Source organism: Protobothrops mucrosquamatus, unplaced genomic scaffold, assembly GCF_001527695.2.
Source record: "Protobothrops mucrosquamatus isolate PMUCROS unplaced genomic scaffold, P.Mucros_1.0 scaffold13, whole genome shotgun sequence".
Lineage (NCBI taxonomy): Eukaryota > Metazoa > Chordata > Lepidosauria > Squamata > Viperidae > Protobothrops > Protobothrops mucrosquamatus.
Window position 1 is genome coordinate 121,627 of NW_015386400.1, and position 22,627 is coordinate 144,253.

The 22,627-nt window shown below is 38.0% G+C and overlaps 1 protein-coding gene across 1 annotated transcript; it reads right to left on the bottom strand.

The window, feature by feature from the left end:
* Positions 1 to 686: 686 nt before the first annotated feature.
* LOC114922239 (protein lifeguard 1-like) lies at positions 687 to 17,126 on the bottom strand. Its single transcript, XM_029283084.1, has 11 exons — positions 17,110 to 17,126; positions 13,796 to 14,134; positions 10,202 to 10,280; positions 8,646 to 8,699; positions 7,461 to 7,551; positions 5,575 to 5,612; positions 5,401 to 5,488; positions 3,266 to 3,355; positions 3,034 to 3,171; positions 2,119 to 2,166; positions 687 to 1,220 (listed from the first exon to the last, which is right to left on the bottom strand). The coding sequence occupies exons 2-11, from the start codon at positions 14,121 to 14,123 to the stop codon at positions 1,071 to 1,073; spliced, it is 1,104 nt and encodes a 367-aa protein (XP_029138917.1). The 5' UTR covers positions 14,124 to 14,134; positions 17,110 to 17,126; the 3' UTR covers positions 687 to 1,070.
* Positions 17,127 to 22,627: the final 5,501 nt, after the last annotated feature.

A 22,627-nucleotide genomic window follows, 5' to 3' on the forward strand; every position in this document is an offset into this window, starting at 1 on the left:
GCATTTTTTAAACTGAAACCAGAAAGGAATACTGATTGAAGTGCAAATTTGCCCTGAAGTATCAATCACTCATTCATTTGAAATGTTTATTGTTAACAGATCTAATAAACATTATAAGAAGGATAAATGAATAAAGTTGGTGTCAACCTTTATTCTAATGTTAGATTATAAAATGTCTTAAGTCTTTCGGAAATATTATATATATGTGGATACTACATTTGCAGGTAGTCCTTGGTTGATATGGGTATTTGAGACCAGAATTTCGGTCTAAGTGATGCAGTTGAAAAGTGCAATTTCACAATTTCAGTCCCTGATTCAGTCCCTGACACTGATCCTTAGGTGAGGAGCCAAATCAAGCCAAGCCATTCCCAGCTTAGTCCCTGTCAGCCTCCAACCTTGGTGAAGTAAGGGAGTTCCTCCTCTTCAGCTTCCCCCATCTGCCTATCTTTCCCCCATCTCTGCCACCTGTATAATAGCACTCCTTGGTGGTGGCAGCACTGGGACCTTCAATTAGCCACCACCATTCCTGGGCCTTTATGTCCGCTCCAGCACACCACCACTGCCACTGGGGAGTACTGTCTCAAGCCACAGCCAACAGCCCTCCCTATGGGGATGAGTTGAGTTTTGCACAGTGGCATAGGGAGGGCTGTTGGCTATGGCTTGAGGCAGCACTCCCTATGCCACTGTGCAAAACTCAATTCATCCCCACCCCTGCCAGCACCAGCAAGAAGTGCCATTGAGCAGGATAGTAAAAAAAGACTAAGGAGGAGAGATGGGTGGGAGAGCTGAAATGCCCCTGAAGTTGTAAACATGTAGAGGTTGTTAAATGGCTGAATTTGTATCATGTTACTGCTGCATCAGCCATAACTTTGGGGACTAGCTGAATAAATGGTAATCAACCAAGGACTAACTCTATGTGAATTATATTTGTTCGGTTCAAATTTTTGTAGTGTTATTATGGCATAAATTCTATAAATGTTTCATAAGTTCTATTTTTTTTCTGTCTGGAAGTTCTCTTGAAACCATTACTTTTGTATAATCTTCTTTATTCAATCTACATAGCATACTGTTCACTTCATGAAACCAACAAATCTCAAAATAAATAAAAACAGATTGAGAATATCAATGTAGACATTCAATACTGCAAATACATATTCATCTGGATTCAGGCGATAATGATGCTTCTTTCCCAGCATTAGTTGTGTGTCGACCAATAGGTACTTTTAAAAAAGAAAAGAAAAATGCAGTTATTGCATTTAAGTTACTAAATCTTCCTCTCACTTCTCACAGAAGATATAATTTATTTTAAAAGCAATTACCTAGCATAACAGTTTGCATAATTAACTGTTTTTATCATCTTAATCTTCAAAGATCTAGTTAAGTGATCTTAATATTTTAATGCGGTAAAGCTCTCTATTAATAAAAACAATCCCTTTTTGTCGTAATTATTGTTAGAACTTCTAATACAATGATATCATCTTAAGGTTTATATTGAAAATAAACTCATTAGAAAGTAAGCACAACAGACATGGTCATAAATTTTGATGACCTAATTCAGATGATCATTTAAGACACATTTTTTTTACAGAAATAAGCTGTAATGAGTTTCAGTTTTGCATAGTGCTGTTTGCCTCTCACTCTATGTCAGTGGTGGCGAACTTATGGCACGCGTGCCAGAGGTGGCACTCGGAGCCCTCTCTATGGGCACGCACGCATGCCGTTGTCACCCCAGCCCCGACTCTCCCCACGGCCCCCTCCTCACCAGCAGCCTCCCCGGAGGAGAGTCATTACCGGGTGCGGCACGCACACAGCAACGCAACCAAGGAATGGCAGCCGGGCAGCAGGGACAAGACTCCACCCTCATACCTTGTGCGTAGATGATGCTGCGGGGCACGGGTGGAGGGCGTGGCCACCATGGCACTGCCGGGCCGCCTGAGTGATCTGTGGCAGGCTGTGGAGGCAGTGGGTGGCCCTGTGGGCAGGCGGGGGTGGATGGAGCAGGTGGGAGTGGGCGGGAGGGGTGGGGCGGTTTTTGGGCACTCGGTTTCTAAAAGGTTCGCCATCACTGCTCTATGTGGTATAGATTCGATCTGTAGCTAATTTAAGTTAAAGACTTACTATGCCAAAAAGAAGTGTTCCAACACCAGAATAAAATACTTCTGTCAACTGCAAAATAAGAATTTTGAATTAGAATTAAGCAGGAACAAAAGTAATTAGGGTTCCTTAAAACTTAGTAGTATCCATATGATTTGCTGTCCATTCCCTAGAAGGCAAGTATTTTCCTTGGGTTAAAGATTTGACATAGACTCAAGTTGAAGCTAGTTGTCTAAGAATTGTACTATTCTTTTGCTTTTAAAATGAACAGAACCAATGATCTATGTCTGCTCTGCAAACATGTCCTAATACTTCAGGGGAAAACTGGATGAGGGCCCTGTGGTAATGACTGTTTTTGTACCATCCTTTCTTGATGGTTTGATACCTTCAGATGTTTCCACCCTTCTTCATTGGAACGCTGTGTAAGGGTAAAATAGGACAACACTTCACTAAATTGGTCCTAAATTGAGATTTGTGGTGACGTTCTTCATATGCTGTATCTACCCCTTTGGGAGTTAACAATTAATTTACCATGATAGGACTTCTTATCCAGATAATTTGTTTATATGAAGTTGCATGCTAGCTGTGCCCCTTCCTGGCCCATCTTTTGCATGTGAGCACTTCATTTATTCCAAAAATATGCCATATTGGGCTCACCCTTCTGTCTATTTGATGTAGAGTGTTGCTCCACAGGTTCTTTCTTTTTGCTAGAGAGCTAGCATTAAACTATTTTTGGCATTATACATTTACCTGCTTGCCAGTTCTTGCTTTTCCCCAAATATGTTTACCTTTTGTGAAGTGTCTCATATGCTTTCAGTAAAAATTCCACATATAAAAGTTAAATGCTATACTTCTAATGAAACTATAACTAGTCTTCCAGCCAAACAAAATCATCAAAATTTGCCTCCAATTGCATTGAAAAGACAGTGCCATATATACCACTGTACCAGGAAACTCCACATGATTGAGCTCAGCTGAATTTGGAAAACCAAAGGCTGATTTAGCAGAATTAAAAGTATTTGCAACCATAATTACAGTATAAAAACTAAAATGATTATAGTTGCATTCTTCCTTAACCTTTAACAAGATAGGAAACAGTTTATGAAATTAAGAATCAAATAGGTAGAACAAAAAAGTTGTGAGACCAAAAAAATGAAAGTACTTCACTTACTTGTGATTGCATGAAGATACAAAGAACTCCAGTAATGGTTAATGAAAACAACAGGACTAGCAATATTCCATTTGTGATGGTAAGTTGCCACTGAAGAGAAGCAACAATAGAATCAACATATTTTTGTCATCTCACAAATATTAGGACCTAGAATATTTGAATAACATGATGCATACAAGGAAAAATTCTAAGTAATCCCATTTCATACTTATCACAACATTTTCATAATTGGTTTATTAACAAATATACTGGAGTCCCTACCAAACTTAGTATCTCTGCTAAATTTTTATTTCTTAAATTTATATGGCAGTCAACTCAATACAAAATTGAAACAGAACATTGTACCTGGAATGACGGATGACTCACACATACACAATCATTTCACTAAGGTGGAAGAATCAAGCCTTCAGCACCTTATAAAAGGCAACTTCCAGGGAAGAAATGAGGAACGCAAGACAGCTCCATTAAGAGTGGTGCCCAAAACCACAGCCGAATGAAGAGCAGGTGAGTGGGTCAGAGAAAGACAGGACTTTCCACAAGTGCACTAGACAGTTGCTTCTCATAAGAAGCATGTCTCCGGTGGATTTAAAGCTCTTCCGAATCTCTCAAAGCTCTAAACCCACCAGAGATATGTTCCTTGTCGGTCCAATGATGGTTTCTTGAGGAAGAAGGGCCAGTATCATTGCCTCAGAGATGAAGTCACCTCTTTTTGGATCCGATTACATGTTTCTCAGAAAGCTTTAACCAACCAGGAGCGACACAGATCTAAAACAGATGGCTAAATTGACATCCCCAAGGATCCCATCCATTGCTTTGGGACCAATAATAACTAAACAGTCTTAATAAAAATCTTCTATGCCACTTTATATCTTGGATGCTTTCCTTTCTCTGTAGTTCCACTATATAGTAGTCTTTCCTTTGATTCAACCCTCAGAATTTACAGTTTATTTTAATACTAATAAATATACTTCAGGAAAAGATGAATCCAAACATTTCTATTGAAATAATTTTTAAAATTTTGTTTTTGTTATTTTTCAAAATATAGACAAACACCTCACTTAACGGCTACTTGTTCAACAACCTTTTGACCATACTAGTTTTTATTCTTGTAATTGTAATATTTAATAACCTTACTATAAAAATGCAGATTAGTGATATTTATTTTTATTGCTTTTAAAAAATAGGAAAAGGAAAAACAAAAGAAACAAAAACAAAGGCATATAGATTATTTAAAAATTACATAATGGTGCTTAAAAAGTATATTAAAAATATAATAGAAAAAAATATGACATTACAATGATTAACAGTATATAATTACAATTCTACATATAATTATCTAATGCAAACATGCATATATATATGTGTGTGTGTGTGTGTGTGTGTATACACATATGTGCGCGGGTGTGTTTCTAATGTATAATAACTTGTAATTTTTAACCTATATTTTGAATAGATGAGTCCCATATTTTATTATACTTATCCGTACAAACTCCACGTCTATAGCCAAACAGCTCATAAGTAGCAAGTATAACCAGGTCTCCAATCCACTGAGTAAATGGAACTGAATGTCACTCTTCTAGCTATAATAAAGACACAGAGACTCTATTTGCGTTACCCAGTTGTCAAGTTCCATGTGCTGGGAATGCGATTCAAGAAAATATTATTCTCTGCAAATGTTACCTTTTATTACACATTCACATTTATATATTCCACTACTTTCTCCCAAAACTTAGAGAATCCTTTTCTGAGACCTTTAATAGTGTCCAATGCACTATAAATATTATTTTTGTTGTATAAGTTATAGTTTAAGGCCCATTGACATTCCTGCTGTAGAAATTAAGACACTATATTGGCAAGACAATATAGGAACCTCTTTATTCACTCTTAGACATTTCTAAAATTCTGTTTTCACTTCATCATTAAGGGGTACTGAGTGTAGATTAATGAAAAAAAATGAATTTCAACAACTATAGAATCAGGCTGCAGTATAACAAAATTGACAGACATGAAGTGGGGTCTGAATACTTTCTGAATGCACTGTAGTTCAAGAGACAGAACATACCTGATTTTTAATTGTGATTTAATTGTTCATATCTCAAATAGTTCTGTAGGACATTTAAACAGTGACTGCTTACTTTTGTCTGAAGAGCAAAAAAATACAGTCCCAATGTCACTAATGAAGTAGAACCAACAGTCCACATCAAAGTGTCTGCATCGAAGAAACTAAAACCCAAGAACACACAAATATTTCTATGACATTCATAACCACATCAACACAATGCAATTCAATTTATTCATTAACAACTTACGCATCAATGGATCCAAGCCATGTACCCATAAGGATTGTCTAAAAATAAAAATAACTTTTATTACATTACTTATGTATTATTACTATTATCTTACATAATATCTTTTTTTGTATTTGTTCCTGAAGGAAGTTCTTCATTTTCCAATTCAGAAAAAAAACTATAATTCGTTCTACCATATAGAATTTTTACATATAAATTCCCAGCCAAAAAACCCTACGTACTTAACAATATTTGTATAGGTATGTTTTGTAAAATTATGTTAAACTAAAAAGAGATATACTTATTAAAATGATTCAGATGAGGGAACATAATGGGAAGTTATAAATGTGCAGATGGAGGGAAAAACCAATGTTTTAGAAGAATCTTGACAGACATGAATACTGAGTCCTATTCAACAAAGTGCAATTCAGTGGTGAAAAAAGTAAGATTTTACACTTGGGCAAGAAAACCCACTTGTACAGATATAGAATAACACTGCTGGCTCAACAGCAATAATTCTGAAAGGGATCTAGCAGTCCTAGTGGATAACCACATAAGTATGAGTCAGCAGTGTGCTGCAGCTGCCAAAAGAACCAACGTAGTCCTAGGCTGCATCAACAGAGAGATAATATCAAGATCAGGTGAAGTATTAGTACTGCTATATACTCCTTTGGTAAGATCACACTTGAAATACTGCATCCAATTTTGGTCACCACAGTCCAAAAAAATGTTGAGATTCTGGAAAGAATGCAGAGAAGAGCAATAAAGATGATTAGGGGCTGGAGGCTAAAACACTTAGTTGCAAACTAAGTAGGTCTCGCCTAACAAAGAGAAGGACTAGGGATGACATGATAGCAGTCTTTCAATATTTGAGGCGCTGTCACAGAGAAGAGGGGGTCAACCTATTCTCCAAAGCACCTGACAACAGGACAAGAAGTAACAAATAAAAGCTTATCAAACAGAATTCCAACCTAGAACTAAGGAGAAATTTCCTGAGAATCAGAACAATTAATCAGTGGAACAGCTTGCCTCCAGAAATTGTGGGTACTCCATCCTTGGAGATTTTTAAGAAGAGATTGGGCAGTCATTTGTCTGGAATGGTATACCCAGGGGTTGGACTAGAAAATTTCCAAAGTCCCTTCCAACTCTGTTATTTTGTTATTATTCACTTGAAAAAGTGCAAACAACAACAGAGTCAAATACTCATAGTTATTGTATGTTTCAGGTGCATTCCTAGATGCAATCATTTATAAAATGCAGTTATCCTTATGCACCACTAATAGTAAACAAAAATAATTTGAAGTGATTTGTGACCTATTAGTAATTAAGATATGACTCTGGGGTAGCTAACTAAGTATCTAGCATAAGTATTAAGATCATGATGAGTTATATAATTTACAACATGCTAGAGTAAAAACCAATTATGGCAGAAAATTTTTTTTTAACCAATTCAGCTTGACAACTTTAATGAAAGTTCTCGGGCTGTTTATGCCAACACACTGCATATTCATAATTACTATTATATGCAATATGGGGATGAAACAGCATTTCCTCAAAACTTATATTGGGGGCGAAAATAGCTGTAGGATAGGAAGTACAGACTTTTATTGTTTTGAACTTTATATGAATTAGATTAGCTTTCTCCATCCTGATACCACATTAGCCAAGCTGGCTGGGACCTGGGGCGATATTGGCAGAAATTCTGGTCCAGCATATTTCAGTCTGGAATGGAAAATAGACAGTTCTATCTGTCTTCATGTTTACTGTAAAAGCCAAGTAGCACATTATTCAAATTATAAAGTATTGCAGAGCCTAGGTGCAGCAAAAGGTAGCAATGACATACTGTATATAATAAACTGATATTAAAATATCATTAATATAGACCATTACTTTCAAGAGATACTTACAAATAATGCTAATAAAATGACATTCAAAGGAAATTTTCTTCGGGCTTGATCACAGCACGCTAAGGCAATAACAATTAGCAGGATTGCTGGTCTAAAAAACAGATAAACATACTACTATCATAGTTTAAAATGCCCTGTTGTTATCTTACAATTGATATAATAAAAAATTAACATTCAATAAATAATTATAGATAAAACCATATTTACATTTAATAATCCAATAAAATGCCTTTGAAGGAAAACAATATAAACTGAATAGATCTTTAAATTTCTTTTTTTAAAAATGCAGTGATGAAGCTTAAGATATTACAGTAAACACACAATTTCTCAAAGAGCAAACATCAGTTCCAAATTTCAGTCTAACATTATTGGATTATTAATTTATGCAGGTTTCCTATAAATAGAACTGCTTCTCTCAGTGGAAATTTGAAAGGACACTTTTCAAACTCACACATACAGCCCCAATGACTTGACTGAGTTTCCATGGTAGATTTGGAGGACATGAAAGCTTGACAGATGAGTAGAATCACCCCTTGCTCATTTTGGTTAGCAGACTGGCATCCATTTTTAAAATCTCAATAAGACAGAGATTTTATCTCATTATGGTATTAGAACTCTATCGTGATTATTATAAGAATATCTCTGTATTATAACTCAACTAAAAGGTTAATTTAATTCTGCACCAAATTGACCTTGGCTAATTTTTGAGGCTAAGCAGGACTGACTCTACATACTTAGAACTTGGGTGGATGGCCTCCTGTAATTAGAGTTGTAGGTTAGACTGGAAGTAAAAAATACATTTGGGAAAAAAATGCAAATCCCTTCCATATTGCTACCAATAAAATAATGTGGGTAGAATCTCCTGACATTGAGCTAACGCAAGATGACTTTACCTTGCAATCCAATTTACTGAGCATACCACTTCTCTCTGATTATTTTCATAATAATCAAAAACACTCTGATGAAATTTTAGATAGGTGATCATCTTATATCAAACATACAATATATTTGCTTAATATTATTAAATAATGTTTCTTAGCCTACAGACTGCAGATACAATTGGTACTACAAGTTGTTGGTTTGCTTGTTCAGGGATATTGTTTTTTTTAAAGTTTTTCTATGAAATAATACATATTTACTAAGGAGCAGATTTTAATAATTGACAGTTGCATATATAATACTTACAAGAGAGAATAGCAAAACCATGGTCTTCTCCGAACCCATATTTTAAGGTACTTCCTAGACCAAAAAAATTCAAATATAGTTACAGAAAGGATACAATGGAATTAATTAGTAATTTATTCAATTAATTTTAAAATACTTCCATCTCACCTTTTTATATTTAGGGATCAAAACAATATTAAAAATAATGAGGTTCAAAATGCAATAAAACAACAGAAAGCATGTTAATCATCAGGAGCTTAATTTACAGAAAACATTTTACAATTATTATATTTTAAATAATTATATAGGAGAAATTACTTTTTTAAAAAAATCTACCTCTGTGTCAACGAAAGGTGGTGTGTGTGTGTGTGTGTGTGTGTAATGCTCTTCCTACTTTTTCCCATAACAGTAGCCCTGTAAGATAGGTTGGATTTTTTTTTCCATCCAAAGAAAACAAAAATCAGCTGCCCATACAAAGCAATTGTTTAGTAGCAGAATATAATTTTTAACCAGACAGAGAAGAAAAACTGTCAGATATAAATTTGTAAGTGTAGATTTTGCATAAGTCCATTATGTATATTTAAATGGTGCTTTCTGTATAACTGAACATTTTTCTGCATTTAAAATTGTATTTCAAATCAAAATTTGACATCCATAATTTTTGGGTAATTTGTGGGTGCTCCAGCACTGAAGGTTTTTAAGAAGAGATTGGACAACATTTGTCTGACATGGTAAAGGGTTTCTTGCTTGAGCAGGGGATTGGGCTAGAAGACCTCCAAGATCCCTTCCACCTCTATTATTCTGTTATTCTAGTGAAAATGTATTTACCTTTGTTACTTTGTGAACAATGGAATAAACTATTTAGCACATAATTCTTTATATCACCTGAATAATAGACCTTGTGTCCCAGATGCAATTCAAGCAGTGAACATTGTGGAAAGACAAGGAACAGGAGACATTTGATTCCTCCCCCCCCATTATTCAAATCCTAGAAAACATGAAAGTTCTATAATGAATAACTTTATTAGTCACTTTGCTTCATGTGAACTTGTTTATCTTTTCCTAAGTTGCACCTTATTATTTGCAGAGGGTGTTTTCCCCTCACAGTAAGAGGAGAAATACTTGAATCCACTAAAATGAAATATAACACGGGGGAAGAGAAAATGAGAAAAGGATGAAAAGATTAGATTTCCACATGTCAAAGATTAGGAAACAATTGGCTAAGAGCATGCCGCTTGGAACAATTGAAGGCTGGGAGAAAATGCACCTTCTGCAATGTAGCAGATAATATCAAAAATATACACAACCCTCAACCATTCAAGGCATCTGATGTGACCAGATCTATCCATGTGATAGATCTCCTGCACACCGCAAGTGGCATATTTGGCTGCAAGCAAAACACTGTTTTTTCGATGGTGTGCAGTATTTAGGAGCTCACATGTAATGGGATGAGTTGAATATTATACTGCATTATTGTTGGAACCAGTTGCTGCTAAATTTAGGTACCCGTGAGAGTTATTGCCCCAACATATCCTGACGGCACCAAATTGATGACAGCTGCAATAAAGCACACTTACCAGTAGATGAACATACATATTATAGCATCAGTATAACCCAGTTGAAATGCCAACATGAGATATAATTTCCAAAGAAAGGCTAAGGAAACAAAAATAATTTCAGATTATATATTTAAAACAAATCAGGCAATCAAGTTTTGTCTGGAAGTTAAAAGGTATCCAGAAAGCAAAAATGGCACCATTTTAATAAATCCATGGATTATTCAGTTTACCAAATATGTAAGGTTAGATAATGTAAATAAGAACCTCTTTTGTTCCCATAGGTCAGTGGTGGCGAACCTATGGCACGGGTGTCAGAGGCGGCACTTGGAGCCCTCTCTGTGGGCACACGTGTCGTTGCCCCAGCCTTGCCTCCCCCCGCGACCCCCTCATCTCCAGCAGCCCCCTGAAAGAGACTCGCCCCCGAGCCTTGCCCCAGCCTTGCCTCCCCCTGCGACCCCCTCATCTCCAGCAGCCCCCCTGAAAGAGACTCGCCCCCGAGCGTGGCCCACACGGAATAGCACAGCCAAGGACATGGCAGCCAGGCAGCGTAGTCAAGACTCTGCCCTCACATCCCATCATGCAGTTGATGCTGCAGGGTGCGGGCAGAGGGTGTGGCCACCATAGCACTGCTGGGCTGCCTGGGCAATCTGCGGTGGGCCCTGGAGGCGGTGAGTGGTCCTGTGGGCAGGTGGGGCGGGGGGCAGAGCGGGGGCAGGCAGGGGTGGTGGATCGGGGATGGGGCCAATTTTTGGGCACTCGGTCTCTAAAAGGTTCGCCATCACTGCCATAGGTTATTCCTTTCAAATGTAATATACCTCAGTTGCTTTTTCAGACACTGAACAACTGTGTGCTCAACAACTTTCTTAGATGAAGAGCAGCAAAGTTTCTGCCGTTGTTTTCTTCCTATGATTATCAGTCCTATGAATCAACTAGGGCAGGGGTCTTCAAACTTGGCCCTTTTATGACTTGTGGACTTCAACTCCCAGAATTCCTCAGCTAGGCATGCTGGCTGAGGAATTCTGGGAGTTGAAGTCCACAAGTCATAAAAGGGCCAAGTTTGAAGATCTCTGAACTAAGGGGTAGCAAATAGGTGTAACTCGCTGAGATGCATAAGAGGAATATGTTGTTAAACCCATAATTTCCACTTACAACACAGGAAAATGGTTAAAATATTCTTTATTTTTTTACTTATTTGATTACAGGTAGTCCTCAACTTGCGATCACAATTGAGCCCAAATTTTCTGTTGCCAAGTGAGACATTTGTTAAGTGAATTTTGCCCCATTTTATGAACTTTCTTGCCATAGCTGTTAAGTGAGTCACTGCAGTTGTCAAGTTAGTAACGTGGTGGTTAAGTGAATCTGGCGTCCCCCATTGACTTTGCTTATGGGAAGGTTGCAAAAGGGGGCCACGTAACACTGAGACACTGCAACCCTCCTAAATATGAACCAGTTGCCAAACAACCAAATTTTGATCAGGTGATGCTGCAGTGGTTGTATGTGTGAAAAATAGTCACAAGTCACATTTTTCAGTGCCGTTGTAACTTCAAACAGTTACTAAACGGACAGCTGTAAGTCAAGGACTATCTGTATTTTTTTCTGCATAAAGAAACTAATTAATGCTGAGAACAAGCAACAGCATTTTCTGAATTCAAAACAAAATGTTTTGTATCTTCTTTTTTTGGCTTATGTTGTTTCTTGAAATTGTTTCATAAATGAAAAAATAATGTTGATGGGATATGAATGGATTAATCTTTGACTGCTGCCAAACAACATTGCAGCTGGCAGTGGAAATGAAAGAGACATTATTAAAATTTCATTCTAGTGAAATTCCAGGGGTATATATATATCAGAGATTGAACATCAATAAACTACTTTCTGTACTTCCTCGATCGATTGCTTGTGTGCCATATAGCAAAGCATGAATCATAAAGAATGAGTTACTAGAATGGCTTGATATTAGCAAATACACTTTCTGATACTGCCCCCCCAAAAAAAATACTGAAAAAGGAATAGGTGTGGAAACAATGAATTCAAAGTTTGCATAGTATAAATGTCAAGAAATCAGCACTGTCAAAGGTACAAAAACATCTCTACTATTCTCTAATGCAGACATGTCAAACACAAGGCCCGGGGGCCGGATGCGGCCCGCGAAGTGGTTTCATGTGGCCTGCGAAGCCATTCTGGAAACAATGAGGGAACGGCCCCCACTGCCTTGGCCCTGGCCTGTTTTTCTCCCTCCCTCATCTCAAATATTTTCCCACCACTCTGTACTTAGGAAGGAAGGAAGGAAAGAAGAAAAGAAGGAGAGGGAGGGTCTGAGGGAAATCCTGCCTTAGTCCTGCCCTGCTGCCCTTTCACCATCCCCTTGCCCCCTCCTCCTGGCCTATCCTGGGGGTCTCCCATCCTATTGCTAAGAAAGCTTTGGATACAAAGCCGGGTCTCCTCCCATGGAGAGGGAATGGGCCTCCCTCTGACTTTGCCCTCATACCCATCATGAACAAACTGGGTAAGAAGAGCAAGCACAGCAGCAGCAGCAGCCTTGAGGAGGAGGTAAGTGCAGCTAGGCACCTCCTTGAGGAAGTGGGGCTGGGCTTGGTGCCGCGGGTGCTCGAGGGCCAGGCTGGGCGTTTGACCTCTGCTGTCCAGGGCTCCCAGCAGCTCACACCACTATCCAGCCCCCCCCCCGCATGACCTGAGAGGATCAGTGAGGCTCCTCCAGTGGACCATGCCTTGGCACTTGCCCTGGTCCCATCCCCTTCTGCCAGAGACCCTCAGATCTGTCCCACTCCTGCCCAGGCCCCCACAGGCACCCTTGACACAAACGATGTAGAGCTGGCCACGTCCACCCAGTAGGCCACACCCACTTCATCCACGCCCATCCAGTAGGCCACACCCACCCTGGCCACACCCACCCAGTCCCCCCCGAGGGCAACTGCAATGCTGATGCGGCCCTCAATGAAATTGAGTTTGACACTCCTGCTCTAATATGTGCATGTGGGAATGGAGCGGCTTTCTAGTTTTCTATTTCCTGAACTTCTTACCCTTCCCCTTCTTGCTGCAATGGTCTGTTCACTTCTCATCGCTAGGTAAGCAAGTAAGCAGAAACAAAGAGTAGTTATAAACTTAAACTAGATTCCATTTAAGTATTAAGCAAAATCGTACTAGGGGTGTGCAAACATTTTGAATTTTAACTTTGAAATTCAAAATGTCTCTTTTCAAGTTTGATAGTAACTTTGGATAGTTTAAGTATAGAACAGCTACTTTAGAGCTGAACTTCGATTATTTCAAATTCAGAATGGTTCAAATTCCTGTTACTTCATGAACTTTAGTATGACCATTTACAGCCAATTGAATTGAATGCATCCAATTCAAAGTATACCCATTATCTCTGAATAATCTTTGTTATTGTAGATTACAAGGAATATTACAAAATGTTGGATAAGGTTTACTAAAATCAATTCTATTCCTGGGAAGGTGAATCTAAAGGGAAGAAATAAAAAGATTTTTATCTTCCAACCTGAAGTAACATACATTCCATTACCAACCTGATATAAAGAATTTTATATCAGTTCTTCCCTACATGTTCTTGCCATATAGATTGTTGCCACTTACTTCTGCGAACGGCTTTGTCTGCAAATGGACCTGAATCTTCAATAACATTTACCATGTGTTGGCGTCTTCTGTGTGATGGTCCACGTCTTGGACGTCTACCATATGATGGAGAAGATCTTGTTCTTCTTACATGTGATGGAACCCTTTCAAATTTTGATGAAGCCTCTCGAGCAATTGTTTTCTCCTTACTCTGTGGTAAAATATCTTCCTTTACAAATTGCTTCACTGGCCTTGGGACTTCTGGAGAATCACCACCAGGATGTTGGTATTTGATGTATGCTATATCTCCAGATAAACTTATATTATTTTCCATCTTGGGTAATTCCATTCCAGTTATACCTTTAGAATGAACACCAATAAACTCATTACAATGGTTATTGTGCTTAAACTCAGTTTCAAATTTGTCTTCTTCATCCTGCTGCTGATGAAGTGTGCCCAGCCTGGCGCTTTGTAAGACATCTTCTAGCTGTGCCAGGCCTTCTTCCTGAGATTATGTGCAGTCTTCTTATGAGGTTTTGAAGCCTTCCAAAGCCTCACAAGAAGGCTGTGTGCTATTTGACCAGGGCAGCAAGACCAGCCTGAGCATGCCTCATCAACAGCAGAAGATGGAAAAGGGCAACTGAGGGCAGCACAGGCAGTGGAGTCCTGAGTAGCCAAAAAGGTACAGATGGGGAGAGATAGGCAGGTAGGAGAGATAAAGAGGAGACAGTCTCTTACCTTACCCAGGCTCCTGAGTGGAAGGGAGCAAGCTGGGAATCAGGGTGAGTCCTTGCCTAACAACTGGTGAGATTCAGTTAAGAAGGGCAATGAGGATGTTAGAATTGCAATGTGGTCATGTGACATCACTCTTTACAACTGCATCACTTAGCATGGAAATTTCAGTCCAAATTACTATTATTAACCAAGAACAACTGCAATCTGTTTTTCTCCAAAATAATTTAGGTTAAATAAAGTATTGTAAACCAATGGGCAGATTAAGCTGTTATTTGGATTGCTTTCACCTTTTCTAAATTGTCAAGGTATAATTTAAGAATAGAGGTGTTGATGTTTCTCTGCTCTTTCCCTGCAGTATTTTTACCTTCCACTGCAAGGAAAAGATTTAGGACACTTCCATGGCTGGTTTAATTTTTTACCTCAGGTTAGAAGTGTGGGAAGTCAGCCCCTCAGAGAAGGAAATATTAAAAAGGGCAGAAAAATATATTTCCTCCAAGGATCTTAAAGAGATAGAAAAGCATGCCCAATTTTTCTTAATAGCCCCAAGTCTGCCTTCCCCAAGCAGAAGCCAGTTCTGTACAGATGCAGATGTAAATCATCAGGAAAGTTGGAGCTAGAAGCTTAGGAAGACAAAGACACCTAAAATCTGCATACCTCACCCAAACTCTAAGAGTCATTAGCCCCAGCACCAGGGAAGCAGGATATGACCTTTGGGACATAATAGGATTAACTCACAGATGCCAAAGGGACACAGATCAAAATACATGACACAGGAAATACAAAGCCTCAAACAGGAACAGGAAATAACCTCCAAACAAAAGGCTCCAGAGAGTATAAAAACCTACTCCCTACATGTGCTAAGTCCCTTTTCTCTCCTCTTTCCTGCCAGGACCATCTTTCTGTCTGGCTCTTCAATAAACTGCAACCTTCTTTCTAAAGCAGTCGCCATGTTGTTTATCCCCGGCTTGGACTGGACCACGATGAAGACTTTTCTTTCCACAGAAGTATGTTAGAAGATTGTGAATTCAGAAGATACATCATTCCTCCTAAAACATTTCCCACCCAACATAGACATTTCATTTGTTTTTACTTCCTCTTTAATCAGGAAGTTAAAGCTTTCCAGTGTAGACTTTACCTTCTGAAATCAATTCATTTTATTTTAACTTTTTGAGGTTCTTCTTTGACTCCTAAGCTTTCTAGAATGAAGATTAAAATTCATTATTTTTCATAAATCAGAAACCAAGAGGAGGCATCTTTTTTCTGGAGAGCCAGTTGATTATGATTAAAAATTAAGAATGGATGGGAGCAAAATCACACTTAATCTAGTCTGCCTCATAGGCTAGTGGTGAGAAATTAATGGATTAATACCTTCTTTGTCTTTCCAAAAAGAAAGACTCAAATATAATCCAGTCAAAAATAAAGTATTTTACTGAACTTTGAGATGAAATGAAACAATAGTGAGCATAGTGGTGTAATGGAAAAGCTAAAGTATTCTAAAATTTGTGTGAAATATGAATCTAATGGAAATTTCATCTAAAAAAAGTAAGCAGTTTTATATTTTATGATTAAAAAAAATAAATAATGCCTGCTTGTAGGAAAAAAACGTTATGCACCTGAAGGTAACACTTAGTGCCTTTCTGGCAATATTGAAACCACAATTCAAGTATGCAAATATTGGATATATTGGAAAGTACTTATTAAAAAGCTAAACAAACATGATTTTAGAAGAGAAGTTAGTGGTTTGCCACTATATAGAAATGAGAGAGTGACATAGACAGATAAGGAAAGAATGAGGCAACAGAGAAAAACTGTACCAATTAGAACAGAAACTAATCAGGCTATTAGAGCAATTAAACCTAAGAATTTTAGAATTAGGTATGTGCAAATTTAACATAAAAGAGGGTTGCTCAATGCTTTTGACCTAAGTGCTAAATAAACTTATAAATTCTGAATTACAGAAACTGGTGTTTTGATCTGAGCAAGGAACAAATCAAAAGAAAAAAAATTCTTCCAACAGATTTACACATCATAGTTGAAAAGCTAGTTATAAATAAAACATTTAAATATTTCTTTGCCAGTGGCTAGCAATCTTTTATTTATGCAGACCATTAAAACCCACCACACTGCAGGGCAGTCTTTCCCTGTCTCCTCCATAGGAGTCTCAAATAAGCTTAATTTTAAAAATAACATGTTTAATGTTGTTACCTGAAATCATGTGAGATAATAAATAATCGATCATCATAGACATTAATATTTTTGTTCAAATCTTTCAAGATAGGATGGTCTCCCAAGATCTTTGTCATTTTTCAATCATTTAAAATGTTATTTTGGCAAGGATGTTGTCTGGCCCACTATAACATTCCTAATCACAGGATTGGAACTATTGGTCTAAGCTTTATATATAGAATTACATACAGATTAAAACAGATGTAAGTTTCTTCAAATGCTTCTTACATATAATGTTAAAATTAATGCAAAATATAGCATTTTCATCAATAGGAAAAATGCTTTAGGTTAGAAGGAGTTGCAGGGTTCAAAACAAGAAGTGAAGGAAATTTATTCAGATAATACTATGCATCATTAAAATTAAGATTACTTACTAAAATATAGATGGTTGCCACATTGATTTTCAGGAAGACACTATGGCAACATGATACACAGAAGTTTCAAGCAGGAGAATTCCAAAAGCAACAGTTGATAAAAAGAGTCTTACAAGAGCCAAGGAAAAATACATGGGGGAAAGGTAATGGCACAAAAACAGCAAAATCTGTTTCTCCTATACTAATCTATCTCTGTGCTCTGTTAGTAAAAGCTTATATTACTATAAACTTCAAAATCAAAATTGTTTCTTTTGTCATGCCACTGAAGATTTTTAACCAACTGTTTATTTTTTTCTTTCTACTGGGAACCATAAAAGCAGGAAGTTGAGAAGTATGGCAGATAGCCTTGGCTCAGATGGTGATCATATCTTGCTAGCAGAGCTGTACAGAACATCAGATTCAAAGGTGAAAATGTGCTTTACAATATGTAGAGACAGCAATGTAACACCTTTCTGCATTCTCTTTGTTATGTAAAATTTTAAGCTTTATTATTAGTTTTACAATAAAAGTGTTATTGGCATTCTGACATGGCAAAGTGACATGAAGTTTAGAAAACCATGCTTTTCATTTGAGCCAAAGCAATTTCCTTCCAGGTGCAAAAACTCTTTCAGGGACTATCAACTAAACAAAACAGTTGTATTCTGAAGTCCCTAATTATAGTAAAGTTGCAAGTGTTGAAAGAAATAAGCATAACATATTTTAATGGTGTTTATCTTTTCTCATGTCTAACCCATAACAAAATCTTCATGGCAGACCAATGTCTTTTATTGTTTGATATTTTGCTTTCTGATACATCCTATAATTCAAGTGCACGTCTGTGCTTTATATAAAGACTAAACTGCCTCTTAATAAAGTTTTGCCTGAACTACTTGTTGTTTGTATTGCCATTGTAAGGAGACATGTAAAAGCCATTTTGCAAAGGTCTTTCTCTTTCAAATCTAAGTTTCTTCAAATGTTTCTAAGTTCTTTCCAACTCTATGGGCAACGGGATAGCAGTGTGTTCTGGGGTTGTATTGGCCCACCCCTATCACAGAACAGGTGAAAGTCAGCATAGGGTGAATTCACCCCTCTGTCTTCAAAGGAAGTGAAGAACTAAAGCAGGATTGTCAAACTTGCAATGTCACATGACGTGTCGCAACGTATCACTACTTTTTTGCCATTGCCGGCAATAGGGTGGGCGCAATTTCGCTATGATGCATCCGGCCCGTGGGCCAGCAGTTTGACACCCCTGAACTAAGGAGTCAGGAGGAAGTAAATGCTAGCTGGTAGTTCCTTAGAGAACACAAATATAAGAAAATGGGAAAGAAAAGGAGCAGGAGTCTGTTGGGGCTCATGATCCATTGTAGGACCAAGGAAACCTATTGTGAGAGTGTGAGACCCACAATATTATGTATGCTTTACCTGATGGAAAAGCAGCTGTACAGGTAATCCTTAACTTACAACCATTTGTTTAATAAATATTTGAAGTTACAATAGTACTGAAAAATTTGACTTATGACCGTTTTTTATACTTACAACCGTTGCATCATCCCAATGGTCACATGATCAGAATTTGGATGCTTTGTAACTGGCTCATATTTATGACAGTTGTAGGGTCCCAATGACATGTGATCGCCTTTTGTGACTTCTGACAAGAGAATGAGGAAGCCAGATTCACTTAACAACTGTGTTATTAACTTAACAGCTGCAGTGATTCACTTAACAACTGTGGCAAGAAAGATCGAAAAATGGGGCAAAACTTCTTTAACAACCGTCTTGCTTAGCAATAGAAATTTAGCAATAGAAACTTACAAATAGAAATTGTGGTTGTAAATTGAGGATTACGTGTAATCAGCTCTGATGGTATCCAAGAGGAAGCATATGGGTGTAGGGCAGTGGTTCTCAACCTTTTTAATGCCGCGACCCCAACCGGTCGTAAGTCGAGGACTAAACCGGTCATAAGTCGAGGACTAAACTGGTCGTAAGTCGACGACTACCCAGCCGGTCGTAAGTCGAGGACTTTCCCTGCCCGGGAGCGCCGCGCATGCGTGGTTCCGCCCCCTGCGCCGGCCGAGGCGTAGCTGGCAAGCGGCAGAGACGGAGCAGGCCGACCACCAGCTGGCCCAGCCCAAGGGAGGTAAGGCACCCGCTGGAAAAGGGAAAAAAAATGGCGGACAAAAAAAATGGCGGACAAAAAAAATGGCGGACAGCCTTGCTTGGCGACCCCCATGAAATGGTCGATCGACCCCAAATGGGGTCCCGACCCACAGGTTGAGAACCACTGGTGTAGGGGAAGCCTCAGACTACTTATTTTGTGAGAGAATCAACTAGTCTGCGAACACTAGAATCTCAAAAAGAACATAAAAAGCACTAACTAAAAAGAGGCTGATACCACCATAGGAGCAGTATAACAACCTTATTTAGAAAAATGTCTGCAGGCTTAGGATGCTGGAAAGCTCTCAGTTCAAATGGGAATGAGTAAGTAGCTATATTTCTTAACAAAAAGCGACAGAGGTTTTTGGATAATATGGTAAACAAAATTGACCAGAATGGAGAACTTTTAATTGATGTATTTTACATCAAACATGTGAAATAATTTTTAATCATGTGTTTGCAATTTAGTGTTAAAAGTGAAAAAGATCTTAAAGCTATAGCAGTTTCCTTTTTGTGAATTAATTTGCCATTGCCATTTGTAATTGTTTTTTCTGATTAATATTGCTCAGGGTAGAGTAATAAGTAAATTGGAAAGATTAAGGTGATGATTGCAAGGGGGTAATTTGAAACATTGAAGTATTATGAGGATTTGGTAGACAAACAGTGTACTGTGCCATTACAATCAGAATAAATATCATTTGTTTTATTTAAAAATATACAACTAATAGAGCAAGAGGTTTGTTATTGCTTATCTCTGTCTCTCTTGAATGGTTTGAATGAGTTCCACATGAATCTCTCTGTCATTACACCAGGGCAGGGCCTCTCTTGCTCCCAGCACTTCTGTGTGCTTATAGCGCTGTTACAGATTGTGTACAAAAACAAACAAGGAAATGTGATTATTTTTTAGAGAAAGATTTCACAGTGACAGTGTTAATATTGATGGAAATAAGTGGCCAAATGTTTGTAAGCATTTGCCTGTGTAGATTTCTATGTTTAAATGTATAAAAAACAGTCAATTTGAGAAACTGTTTTGAGTTCTGGAAATTTAAAAATTATGTGAGCCTGTAGCTAAAGTACTAATGTTCAGACTTAATTCCTATTAATAGCTCAACAATACCGCTTCTAGCAAGGCTTTGATGCAGACTCTTCTGTAAGCTTTCTTCCAGCGATGGTTATTATTATCTAAAGATCTAAGTCAATTATAGAGTCCTGTTAATTTGTGTGTGGTGTGCTTTCTGTTCCCAACTCCTGATTTTATTTTGGAAAAAAAATTCAAAATAGAGCTTGGAGACAATGAAGGAGAAACAAATTTCAGTTAGGCGCCCAGTCCTTATTTCTTGTATGCATTAGTACATCCTCTGTATTAAATGCCTTTTCCTTTTCTCATTGAAAATCCTGCTGAATATTTCACATCTCTCTAAACAGCTAAAAGCACCCAAGCAGTCCTGTGGTATACTAATTTCCTTTTGAGCCCTACAATTGTAATATATCTTGCTTGCCTATTAGAATGGCAGACCAAAAGCCAAAATTAAACAGCTTAATATAAGCCAGAGTATAATTATCAAGAATGTCAAAGTTGTTCTTCAATATTATTGTTGGGGTCGAAGCAGATATTGCTTTATCTGTTTAAAATTTGCTGTTCTTTTAATGACTTTCCTCTTCTTAATCATCAATTCTCTGCTGTTAAATTTCACCTGTATTGTTTGATTTAGTATGAAACATAAAAATAAGCTTCGCACAGGAGCTGGATGAGTCTGTGATCACCATGGAGATAATGGAAGAGTAGAGTAAAATAAAACTCCCTCAAATAAAAAGTATAATTAACAAACCCAGGTTAAACATAACTTACCATATTAAAATTATTAAAATGAAAGAATGTCTCTATTATACACCCTTCCTTACTGCCATTTTACTAAAAGTCCCTACTTTATCTTGGAATTTGCCTTGAGATATTTTTTCCCCTCAAGGATGGGGTAATTTTTTTTTAATCAAATAAGAAAGAAGAGGAACTGATCCTAAAAATGCACATTTTCTATGCAAAATTACATCTTATTGATGGTTTTGTTCATGTGCTAATTGTAAAAAAAGTCAGCACTCTATGGCCAATGAGAATTCCCTTTCAGCAGGTCTCATCATGTCCTTTGGAAGGTAAAAAACGTACTCCCTAAGGTAGCCACAGGTTATGAAGAATTATTTGCAGGTGATGAGCTCTCAGTTTGTTACCTAGAAACTCATACACCCCAACTTTGACATGGAGTTCATAAGAACATGAACTCTAACTTTGAGAAACATTTTCATGTTTGTAAAGGAGATTCTTTGCCTTCCAAAATTACAAATCACCATGTATACAGGTAAAGCAAGCCATTATGGGGAGGGATTCAAGCATTTTTATAGGGTACACAAAAGCAAATGATCTAAACAATAAGAGAGGTCGATTACAGGTAGTCTTCAACTTACAATTCATTTAGTGACCATTCAAAGTTACAACACTGAAAAAAGTGACTTATGACTGTTGCAGCATTCCCATAATCACGTGATCAAAATTCAGACAATTGGCAACTGACTCATATTTATGACAGTTGGTGTCCCATGGTCATGTGATCACCTTTTGAAACCATACAAGCAGTCAATGGGGAAATCAGATTCACTTAACTGTGTTACTAATTTAACAGCTGCAGTGATTCCCTTAACAATTGTGGCAAAAGAGGTCATAAAATGGGGCAAAACTCATTAAAAACTGTTTTACTTAGCAACAGAAATGTTAGGCTCAATTGTGGTTGTAAGTCGAGGACTACCCGTACATGTCAGACTTGAACAACAGAAAAAAAACATTGATTCTGCATAACATTCCAAGTGGCAAATTTCCCAGTCTGGATTGTATCTTTTAGACGTGCAAGTGTCATCAAGGACTTTCAGAATACGCTCTCTGTTGTTTAGTTGCTGAAAAGGCAAGTTTTTGCACATGAAAAACTTGTGGCTAAAAAGAAAACATGATTTCCTGAATTTCAAAAGGCGGCATGGATGCCATGCCAAAATGCTAATATAATCTTTATGAAAAGGCTAATAGTGGAGCCTAAAATTCCAGGTAGTACACCTGGTTGCCAATAAGCTTCCTCACGATCGGTTGGCCTGCCTCGGCTCTCCTGGGAGCCTCAAACTCTTCCCGGCTTTAACAGACCCCTCAGGCTTCGCCCCCGCAGCCTCGACTCGCGCAGCCTGCTGGGCATCCAGCAGGGGGCGGGCTTCTCCGGCGGCGGCGTCCTGCTTTCCCTCCGTTTCCTCAGCAGTGCCGGCCTCTCGCCTTCGGCGCCGCTTCCGCGACCGAGCCGTCGTGGCGGGTGGGCCGAGTGTCAGGAACCGAAGGAGCAAGCGGGCCGGCGCCAAG

Excerpts from the sequence above, each read along its gene's own strand:
- LOC114922239 (XM_029283084.1), bottom strand. The coding sequence starts at position 14,123 with ATGGAATTACCCAAGATGGAAAATAATATAAGTTTATCTGGAGATATA. Across the intron at positions 8,700-10,201 it reads ATATGTATGTTCATCTACTG|GAAGTACCTTAAAATATGGG; the intron begins GTAAGTGTGCTT and ends TTTTTGGTCTAG. Across the intron at positions 2,167-3,033 it reads TGGAGTTTCCTGGTACAGTG|TTGACAGAAGTATTTTATTC; the intron begins GTATATATGGCA and ends CTTATTTTGCAG.